Genomic DNA, 11,421 nt, shown 5'->3' on the forward strand with positions numbered 1-11,421 from the left:
TGGTATCTCCCCACAAGATCAGGCTACTTCCAGGAGACAGTTCAATGCAGGTTGCTACAAGAGCTCCTGAGTAAGCATTCTACAGGCACCCATCAGTACCAGCCACCTGCATTAATTAGGTAAATCCAGGAAGTATTCTTTTCCCCTGTACTGACAAAGGACAGCGAGCTTATCCTTTCTCTCAAGCAAGGTGCACACAACTCAATGCTGTATTTAATCTTCTTTATAACATGCTTGCCTGTTGCTGGAATGAATTCTGAACATAGCTCCTCGGAAGAGAAACCTGAAGAATTTTTTCTTAAAATGGAGTAGGAACTTGAATATGAAGTTGAACACGAAGTGTTGCCAACATCAGCCACAAAAAAAAAAAAAATAGAGTGTTTCAGTTACACATTGGGGCTCTTAGAAGAAGAGGAGAGCTGTTACACTTCACGGTGTGTATGCAGGCACACAGGTTTACAGTCACCCTGCATCTGTAGGGTAACTCTTCCATTCAACAGCCAGCATGTGCATCCTGCCTCAGCCTCCATCAATGAGGTTGGAGCAGAAGGGTAGAATGGCAGTAGTGCCAACAGCACACAGGAGACAAAACTGCGTGGTAACAAGGCCTCTGGTGCAAAGCAAGGCAAGGGATCACAGTAAGAACTACTTAATGGACACAGGAAGAGTGCATTCTCCACTGTGCTGAGGGAATAAGGATTCCCAGAGAGCATACTTCATTCTGTATCTGTTAGAGAGCTGTATTAGATCCAGCAGGACAGACCTTCTTTAACAATTTTCACATTTATCAGCGGCCAGTGTTTTTGACATTCTAGACATGTAACTTTTGAAAGAGCTCTGCTTTTACTGGAGACTATCTGGAACTTCTACCTCCATGTTTAGACTTCATTGTACTGCAACTTTATACTGGTAAGTAGCCAAGTGACCTCTTGATACCATTACTGTATTGTAAAATATTCGTTATTTTTAGTTATGATGACCTAGTGCTTAAAATGAAAGCATACCTCGTGCCTGCATCAAATGACTTCTTAAGAAACAAAAATTTTCAGCCTCATCATGCATCAGTACCTCATTGATACGTTATCAGGCATGTAAGGAGTTTCATGAGACTGAGCCAAAGAACTGACACACACCATAAACGGGCTTTTAAGATTATTCATATCCAGCGGAGATTTTTAAGAGTTCTTTCCATTTTCCTTGCAGCTAAAAAAATTTAAAGGAAAGTAAATTTAATCTGTATACCACTTTTCTGGGCCTTCACACTCATTTATTGAAAAACAATGACTTGAGACTCGTACCATACAGAAAATTTAAGACCTCGGATAAAGGAATCAGCAGTGTAACAAAAAGCCAGAAAGATGGGATTGTCTTCGATAGTTAGGTCCAGTAAAGATACTTAGTCATCTGAAAATAATCATATTAGCTGTAAAATATTTGAGACTCAGGCAGAAATGCATTCAGTGCTGAGGCTTGAAACTGAAGGTGGAAAGACAGCAGCAAGGAGGTATCGCTATTTCTGTTCTTCTTGGCCACACGTTCTTGTTTTCTTCTCAGGGCAGGCTACTGTATACTGAATTCTGACTTCATTCACACGATCCAAGTCCCATGAAAAAACCCAGCTAAGCCTAGTCAAGGCATCAGCCAGGCCTAGACTAATGGACAACAGACTAGGAAGGGAGTGACTGGGTTCATCTGCCTTTCCTTGGCATCTCCAACACAATGACCAAGAAACTGTCAATAGCTAGAGACAGCTTTCTGCTGAAGTCTAATCTGAAGCCTTGTTTCCTCAAATTTGTTCCCTGATCATCCATTAACGGGAATTAAAATGTCATTTTCCACTGCAAGTTAAGAGCAATGAAAACTTCGGTTAGGTTGCAGAATTTGAAACAATCAACAAATAGCAGTGACCTTCTCATCTCAAGTTGCATGAAAGCCCTATTCAAAGCCCTTTATTAACACAACCTTCAGACAAAGTAATCCAAGCACAGAGGAACATTTTGAAGGCCACTTGTAGTGATATAGCATCAATACTTCTGTAAAGTAGATGCTCTGGTACTTACAAACCAGTACTAAACGTGAAGTAATTTCAGACAACAAGCATTTAAGTACTGTTTCACAGGGCACTGTTATAACATCTCCTTCTTTATCCAACACGTTCAACATCACCAGGTACATTTGAAATAAACTATACACCAAATATGATGTTGAGGACACCCAAGGCAGCATAACTTTTTATCTAAGAGCTAGAAGCAAGTGTATCAACATTATCATCTAAGCATGTTTAGTGTAACATCAGGTTGTCAGGTAGCAAGCACTCTTCTGCCGGGTTCTTTGAAAAATACCAGTGAAAGATGGTCAACATAGTTTTGCTCATTCAACAGGCAGCAAGTTGTAGGCATTGAGAAGTTACTAACTACAAGGTGACCACACTTCTGATGGCATGGGATTACCATGATGTGCTCTTCATTATCTCAGCTTTACACGATACTTACACATGGTCACACAGTGATGCTATTTAATCTTTTTCCCCCTTCATTCACATAATACAGATTGTTCATGAAGTTCTTAGAACAGCAAACATTTGAGTCTATGAACAATCCATAACTACCTAAACACAGCAGCAACTGTAAGACATGTATGGAGTGACATCTTCCTTGTAACTTTGTGACATTAGCAATCTTACATTAATCAGGAGCCCACATGGCTCATCAGGCTTTTCTGACAGCGGTTACCTGCTTACTATGGGTCCAAATTCCTGTGCCTCTCTCCCACCCCAAACACTACCAGCCTGACACTCACCTCGGTACAAAGAGATTTTGGAGATGTTTGAGAATGCTTTGAACATAAAGGTTTGGTTCCTTAATAACTGGTAAAGGAATGGAGTCCTTAGGTAATACAAGAGCCATGATCCAATCTGTATATACGTCGACACAGTATTTCACAGTATCGCCATCCAGGGGGAGGGTCAGTCCATAACAAACTACCTCCATAGTCCATTTTACCTATGCAAACACAAAACAAAGTTGTTAAAAGTAAGTTTGGGCAAGTAAACAACGATCAGTGCACATTGGTTCTAATGCAGCAATGTAACTGGAGTTATGCAGTACAGGCATTTCTATCTGACGTAGACATGAATTAACAACAGTGTTTTCATATGGTATCATGACTTTACAAAGAAAGCCTTTAGTCTAAACAGTATAGAGAACTCTTCAGAACATATAACAAGCTGGACAACTACAAGGTGATGTAACAGAAGACTTTCAAATTCTAGTACATAAATACATATGCTATACCAAGACGTCAAAAAAAAAAAAAGTCACACAGTTGCTTCAACAATGACAAAGGTAACTCCACAAAGGCTTTAATGTGTTAAGCACTAAATTCAAATTCCACACCCTGCTTCTTTAGCCTGAACTTCCTGGTATAGCAGCTCAGATAAACACCAACACCACACATCGCTCACTACTAGGTCACGAAGTGCACTGTTGCTATGAACTGGCTGCTAACACAAACATTATGTACATTACTAACCTAAAAATACAGTACATTTCAAAAAACTTGGACTACTAAAGAAAAAGAGGCCATAGAAAATAATTCATTTAAACGACCACTCTAGCATGAGAAAAATTACGATATCCAAGGAAATGCACTTACTTCTTTGTCTGTTTTTAGTAAACTTTCACTTCCAACTGATGATGTAATTAAAGCTTGCCCAAGAGGACGCACCACTGCATTTGCCACTTCTCTCCCCACATTTTCAGGATAGCTGTGAAGTACACTGGTATTACCCTGATCATTTTGAATGACAAGATGCAAAGATCTCCACTCCGAGTACATAGTGCCTCTATGCCACAAACCAAATAATACCTGTGGGGAGGAGACAAGAAAGACAATCAGTAGAAATACCTATGAAAACAGTTACCAACACTGAAGTTGTTTGCTACTGTAAATTCAAGGTTAATGAATTTGAAGACCCATAAGAGATTCTAACAGCTGTTATATAACCTTAATGTTTTTAAGGTAGCTGAGATTTAATTTTTTTAAACCATTTTTCCCCCCCTAAAGTTTCAGTTAGGAACTAGTTGCCCATTCAAGACACTAAAATCTTAAGCAGCAGCAGCTTCACCTTACATCTTCAGCTAGTGGCAACCCTGCAGAAAAGGTATTCTTGCTTACAGGACTTCCTTGGCTAAACAGAGAATCGTTCTGTATGTATGTATTTAATTCATATAAGCAATGGTTCCCATTCATACCTTATGCCCTTCTTCAGTTGAACAGCAGTTAGAAATACATACCAGGAAACTGACAAGAAAGTCTTACTCATCTTGGAAGACAAAATTCAGCCTTTTTTTTTTTTTTTTAACATTCAATCCTAGAGCATGCAATAATCAAAATTTTCAGCCGTCAGTTTTGAGTAACTGATAATGAAAAGTGCATTTACCCTGAAGCGATGTAAGGCCTGACTGAGCCTTCGTGGATCACTACTTCAAATCCAGTCTCACTTCATAGTTTCACTTTAACTTCACACATTGCTACCAAATCTGTCATACTTGTAATATAGACTACTATTGCATTTCTAACCCCTGTAAAGTCAATGCACTTGACTTCAAGTCGTTCAGCGTAAAAGAAAAAAAAAAGCCTTTCTGCCTTGAGAGCAGCAGGCCATGCCGCAGCACCAGCACACACACCCCACCGACTTGTTTTTCGGAAAGCAGCTCCGGGCAGCACAGCATGTGACGAGCCCAGCAGCTAGCCACAGGCTGCGGTCCAGCCTCTAAGAGATCGGCTCATCAGCGCTGTAGGAAAGCTAAGCAAGCACAAGTTTCCTGTCTGCTGGGACAGTTTTTAAGCCAGATCAAGATCTGATCTCACTCCGGTTAGACAAAGATCTGTACCACACAGAGGAGCCAGGAGAACACACATCCAGGAGAGGTGGCAAGAGCAGGTTTTCACACCTACTCCGAGTAACTTAGAGTTGCTGTTTCAGCAGGTGGTACCACAGCCGCCTAAGCCACCAGAACTGGGACAGCACTATCTCCCTCTTCCCCCCTCGCACACCAGCTCTGGCATCAGTTACTTGAGCGAGCTGACCACCTGAACAACAGAAAACAAGGAAAGCAGGGCTGGCACGGGAGGAAAGGCAGAAGCCTGCCACAGCTCGGATCAGCTCAAGCTGTGATGAGCAGCGCTCTGAGGACTGCTTGCCAGCTATACTTAGCTGGCGCACTTTGGCAACTAGTTAGTTACACAGGGAATGTTTTGAATGCCTCCATTACACACTTCTTGGCCCAAAACCAAACAAGAAGACAGGCCTGGAAATGCACCTTCATAGAAACAAGCCACCATTTAAACAGGTCTGCCAACTTAACTCACTCCCCGAATCCTGACTTACACCTAAAAACCTGCGCAAAAAGCCTGCTAACTCCCTTCTGGGGAAGAGGCAAGGCAAGGCAGCAAGGGCTTGGTTTTCCAAACTGTGTCCTTCCTGGTTTGAGGCAGCAATCACACATGCTCATCTGACAGCAGTTTACTCACAGCAGGTGCAGCCCGCAGGAAGCACATATCCTCAGCATCCTTTGGGCATTTTCCTCCTCTGTGAGCAATGGCAGGGGAATGCCTGTCCCACCACTGTCACGATGCTTCGGCTTAGATGAAAACACTTCCAAGACACTAGCTCTTGGGACACTGAGAAGTCACAACAACAACAAAACCACCAAAGAGGGAAGAGGATCCACAATCCCAGTTACAACTATCATCCTTAGTAGTGGCTTCACTCACTGGTTAGCTTCTTTAAGTAGGTTTCCCTGCTGCTATCTTTTCCCTTTCTTCAGATCCTATACCCAATGGGCTTCCTCTTCATCCTCCCTCCAGTCCTACCTGAACACCGCCTTAGTCTCCAGCTTGTGCTGGGAGGGGAAGAACGAGGGGTAGAAGTGGAACTGCACCCACCCCACACGCTCTTGCCTTCCCCCCCAGCCTGCAGTGGGCCTCCACCAGTGCCGTGGGCCTCCCTTCCCCCAGCTTTGCTGCTCCAAAGGCAAGTGCAAATGCACTCCCCATTTGAAACAGGAGTCCATTATAGAAGCAGGTAACACCATTTGAGAGCCAGAGTGTTGATTTAAATAAACTGATTTCAGCTGCTAGCAGCACACGGTTTCCACCAGCATGCGTCAGCTGAAGGAGCTAGCAGCTCCCGCCTGGCAGGAACTTATCAGCCTGCCAGTAAGTGCCAGCACGCCCGCCCTGCCTGCCCTTAAACTAGCACAGGGTTCCCAAAAGCATGGAAGTGTTGCACAGCACAAGGAAATTGTAGGCAGCCCCTTTACAGAAGATGAAAGTAAATCATAGGACAGGGAGTCACAAATTCTGAAGCATTTTGAGTAACCCTCATTGTAGTGACACGAGGTAATGCGACCACATCCCTTCACATGCAGCTCCCAGCCATGCCAAAGCAAAAGATGTACAGCTCCTGTGGCTAACCTTCCCAAATTCTGAGAGATGGAGCGTCTGTAGCAGATTTGGGATATGCCACCTCACATGTACGATGTTTGGCAGCAGCACAGGGGTAACCAAAACCTCTGGTGCCACGTACACCCTGCCTCCTGCCTGACTGCCAACACAAATTTAATGCTCAAGAATGAATTCTATCAATATTCAAGGCTTCCTTTGGTCTTGCCATAAAATAATTTTCTGCTATGCTTATCAATATACAAGGAATAATGAACCAAGGAACTATCTCAGATGTAAAATCCTTTTGAGGCAGGATTTCCTAATGCTATTGACGTGCCTCCTACATTTATTTGCAAGGACTAAAAGTTGCTTTTCATTTTAGATCCCACTAACTGCCATTGGAATTGGAAACTGTCATCATCTGTTAGGACCGTGGTATCGCTAAAGCCATCTACAGTTCAGCTTCTTGAAACTGGACCTACGTTGAAAAATGCCGGTAAGTCTCTTCACCATCACATCTGTTTTGATGTTGAACCTGTGAACACAGAACACTCCGGCAGCCCTGTAACTTGCTGAAAAAGCTCCATACAGAAGGTACCTAATGCTTCACAGGAAGAGGACCACTCCCTCCAAAGAGGATGTGTTTATCACAGATTACTTAAACATCTAGACAACTTTGAAAAAAAAACACAATTTTCACTCCACACAACCAGAGTGCCTTGATTTTAATTCCTGTTTTTGTAATGTATTGCATTTCAGTTTCAAAAATAGTACTCTGAGTGGCTCATGTAACATCAGCCACATGAAATCTAGGAGAATATTCGAATTCCATACTGACTAGGTACAAAATCACTGAAGACTTTCAGGGTTACAAACTACCTAATTAAGGAGAGGAAGAAAAATAAATAGAACTATGAAATTCACCAAGCAGCTTTACACACAAGTTTGGAAACAGAACTCACTTATGTTCCTGGAGGCTGCAATAAATAAAATAACCTCAGATCTTTACAGAGAGACAGATTTGGAAAGAAATTTCTAGCATTAACAGTAGTGGAACAGCTACAGAGTTAAAATATGTACCATCTACTACGAAACTGAACATACTTCCAATATTCCTTAGAATGGTAAATAATTTGAATATATTACCTCCAGAGCCATTTCAACTTAGGAATTTTCATAGCTATCATCATATAAACCACCAAAAAAGGATGTTTCAGCATTTAAGACCAAAGATCCTCAACTCATAAAAACTCTAGAAGTTGGCAAACATGAGTTACTAACAAGCTCATAAAACTAAAAATTTAAAAAAAAAAAATTCAGTTTTATTTCTAATCCCTAAAGCCTTCAGATGAATAGCTGCAGCCAAAATATTTAAACTCCTGGATCAGTAACATTGGTGAGAATTACCCATCTAAATAACAGACCCCCATTCTGCAATTACTTCGAAGGAACATCCTAGAGCTCTGAGCAGCAGTCGAATTTTCGGAGTGTGTGCAGGGCGAGGGTAAAGAACCAACATTTGTGTAGGAAGCAGCTCCTCAGAGGGGGTGCAGGGTGCATTTAGCCCTTCATGCTCAGCAACTTCAGATCTACAAGATGTTTGCCTACAACAAACACAAAAGGGCTTGGAGCATAAGGACAAACTATCCCCCCAAAATGGAAGCTTCCTGGTTTCATCAGAACCAAAAAGGCAGAGCCTGGGCTGAAAATTCAATGGGAGGAATACTATTAATAGAGTAGAAGCAAAGACCATCAGCAGAGATACTCAAGCAAGACCTCACTGAAGAGGGCAGAGCCTAACACAAACAAACAGCAATACAAAGGGACTACACCATAAAGTTCTAGGATATTAAATACACTTCACAAGTATTTCATGACAAACAGGGCCCCCCCCCTCACCCCACCTTGACACTGCTGCCCCTCCGCCCTCCAAGTTTCTGCTGGAGGGTACAGAGAGCAGTCCAGGTCTTGGCAAGATGAAAACTCAGCACCACTCTCACAGCAAGTCCCCCGGGACTGCAGAAGTGCATGCTCCTCCGGGTAGCTCACCTTTGGAGCCCACCCAGCAGGTATGCTGCGTGTCCAGCACACACTGCACTAACAGACACCGCACAGAGCGGGGCAAAACCGACAGAAGGTCCCCCTGAGAAACCCAAATCCTACAGGCCCTCCTCTGCTGAAAGCTTTTTTGTGTGTGTGTGAAGTTGGCACTTTGTTAAAGAATAAACTGAGATACCTGTCAGGATTACTGTTAAATGAAAAATCTACATTCAAAGCATGAAGCGATCAAGCAGAGGAAGAACAGGAGCTTGTGTCCTCCACCCCCAGGCCAGGTGAGCCATTCAGCCACAGTGCTGCTGAGCAGAAGAGTGGAGCTGTGATGCTCTCCTGGCCCAGGGAAGATGAATTTGTCCAGCTTTCTCACCTAGCTGCAGCAGAAGTCAGTACACGAAGCTAAGCCAAGAAAGACAGGGTTTCAGAATAAGGCACTGTTTAAACCCCAGAGCTAGAGACTCATCTCCCCCTGCACTCCCTGCTCATTAGGGTCTGAGCCCCCTTCACCACTGTGGTTCCTGGGAACACCCCTGGACACAGCCCTGCCAAAGCAGGAAGCCCAGGCACCCGCCGTGAAGAAGGTTGCCTAAAACCTGGGTACTGTCACATCTGCAGATTAACGAAGCTGTAAGAAAGCAAAACCATCAGCCAGTTTGGTGACTTTTGGGTATTTTAATCTGCTGTCAAGGTTCATTACTCAGACATTGCTACTGATTCGCTTCGTGCTATCACCCCATCTGTAAGAGCTGGGGTGAGAAAGCAGTCTCTCAGGTAGGCCATCTGAGAATTTAAGGAGTTCTCGCAGCCCTCACTGGTGCCACGAACTGCTTAGGGAACTCTTCCGCAGAAGTGTATTTCCTTGACCCAGCCCCAAAACAGTTTTCATTCAGTGCTTTATTTCACATTTGGGCTTCTTCCCCGGTGCAGTTCCTTGGGCAGCCCCACCAACCGCAAGGAAGGGGCTTCCCAAAGCCGATGCTCCCCTTAACCTGGGCTGTGAGCCTGCTGCTGGGCTTTAGCGGCTGCTCACCTCCTCCGAAAGAGCAACCCGATCCCCTGCCCGCCGGCCCCGAGCACCGGAGGAGACGCGAGATAACTGAGGGGAAACACAGCCAGCACAAAGCTCGCGGGGACCGCGCCGGGCCCCCACCCCCAACCCCCCGCATTACCTGCGGGAGACCCGGGTAAAACCCGGGACACAAAACTTCTCCCCTCCGCGCGACCGCGCTCCCGTCCGCTGGAGCGGAGCTCCCCCCCACCCCCCGCCCGGCCCTTCCCGGGGCCTGAACGCCGCCCTCGGCCGGCCGCCGGGGCAAGGGCCAGGGCCGCGGGGGCTCCGCCGCCCGCCCCCGCCCGCCGCGCCCGTGGCGGAGCCGCCGGGAGCCCCGCGGCCACCGGGAGCTCGGCGCCGCCTCCGGGGCCGCCGCCGCCGCCAACAGGCCCCGGCGCGGGGTGGGGGGGGAGGGAGGGGAAGCGGCCGGGCGCGGGCAGCGCCGCCGCGGGAGGGCCCGGGGCCGCCTCACCTGCGCCGAGGGGCCCGGCGGGCATGTCGGGCCTGCGCGGGGCCGGCCGCTGCGCCCTCAGGCCGCGGGCTCCATGGTGCCCGCGGCGGCCGAGGCGACCCAGGGCAGACACCGCCGCGCTGCGCTGCGCTCCGCTCCCCGCGGCCGCTTCCGGCAGCGCCACAAAGCGCACGGCGAACAGCCGGGCCCCGCCGCGCACGCGCGCGGCCCCTCCGCCCGCCAGCGCCCCACCCCAGCGCGCGGGCAGCGCCGAATAAGTCGCGGGGAAGCGCTGCGCGCCTGCGCAGTCCGGCGCGACGGCTCCTCCACCGCCCTCTTCCTCTTAAAGGGGCAGCGCCGGCGGCCGCCCGCCCCGAGACCGCCGGGAGAGGTCCCCCGGGCCCCGTGCCTCGGGCTGGCGGCGGCAGCGGGCTCGGCCCGGTGCCCGTCCCCGCAGCCCGGGGCCCCGCGGGGCGGCAGCGCTGGGAGCTCGGCCCTGCTCCGCACGCAACCCGCGGCGGCCCGCCCCGCAGCCGCTGCCTGCAGGCACCTCCTGTGGCACTCATCTGCCCGCGCTGCTCCTCGCTCGGTGCGGCGGGGAAATGCCGGCCAAACCACCCAGCAGCCTGCCGGCAGGTTTTTAACCCCTTCTGTCGCCTCCTGCTGAAGGAACGGCATTTGTCACGGTGCAACGTGTGCCCGCCGTCCTGCGGCAAGAGCTCTGTCCCGTGTGCTGCCGTGCGCGAGTGGCTGCCTGACAGCGAGCGGCGAGAGCCTTCGCAGCAAAGATCTGTTCGGTGCTTTCACTGTAAACCTCCGTATCACCCATTTGTTCCACCCCCAAGGGGCGCAGTCCTTCGCAGGAGCGTGATAATCTGGTATTTGGTGCAAAAAAGCAGTGCTCTGGAGAGCCGCTGCACCAGTACACGCAGCAGGGGCTGGGGGGGCTGGGTCTGATGCACCAGCAGCGGGGCAGAAAACCAAACGCCCGGTGCAGGGACGCTGCACAACCAAACCAAGCATGCCGACCTGGCTGGTGGATCTCTGTCCCCATCCCAGAAGGCAGTCACGAACACTTTACTTGCTGAGCCCTTCTTTCTCTTGCCCCCCCTGCCTGCTCCACCAGATGTGCAAACGCTCCTGCCATTCCCCTGCACTAAGCTTGACAGCAGTGGAGAAAGGAGAACTCAGAATTTATCCACAGCAGCCCCTGGCAAGGTGCCTTTCTGTTCTCTTCTCTTGCACTCAACGCATGTTTTCCAAAGGACTGATAATGTCTTTGGGCTGTGTTGCTGCTGCCTCTGCTTTAGCTCTCCAGGTCAGTGCAGTTTGCCATGTTTGGATTTTCTGCCTGTTACTGCAGGATTCATGCACTTCACTGTTTTCACATTATCCATATTAGTGTGCAAAAAAA

The 11,421-nt window shown here is 47.8% G+C and overlaps 1 protein-coding gene across 5 annotated transcripts in view; it reads right to left on the reverse strand.

Annotated features, from left to right (window-relative positions):
• The window catches only part of RALGAPB (Ral GTPase activating protein non-catalytic subunit beta), a 67,045-nt gene extending 56,789 nt beyond the window's left edge, over positions 1 to 10,256 (reverse strand). For 2 of the 5 annotated variants that reach the window (XM_040575345.1, XM_040575341.1), the window contains exons 1-3: positions 10,029 to 10,234; positions 3,655 to 3,867; positions 2,800 to 3,002 (exon numbers count right to left, since the gene is read on the reverse strand). In XM_040575345.1, coding sequence (XP_040431279.1) covers positions 2,800 to 3,002; positions 3,655 to 3,837 — 386 coding nt within the window. In that variant the 5' untranslated portion in view covers positions 3,838 to 3,867; positions 10,029 to 10,234. Of the gene's footprint in view, positions 1 to 2,799; positions 3,003 to 3,654; positions 3,868 to 5,877; positions 7,061 to 10,028 lie in introns of those variants that run through there. The other 3 variants (XM_040575344.1, XM_040575343.1, XM_040575342.1) reach the window with 3 other exon arrangements.
• Positions 10,257 to 11,421: the final 1,165 nt, after the last annotated feature.

This window comes from Cygnus olor, chromosome 16, assembly GCF_009769625.2.
Source record: "Cygnus olor isolate bCygOlo1 chromosome 16, bCygOlo1.pri.v2, whole genome shotgun sequence".
Classification (NCBI taxonomy): domain Eukaryota; kingdom Metazoa; phylum Chordata; class Aves; order Anseriformes; family Anatidae; genus Cygnus; species Cygnus olor.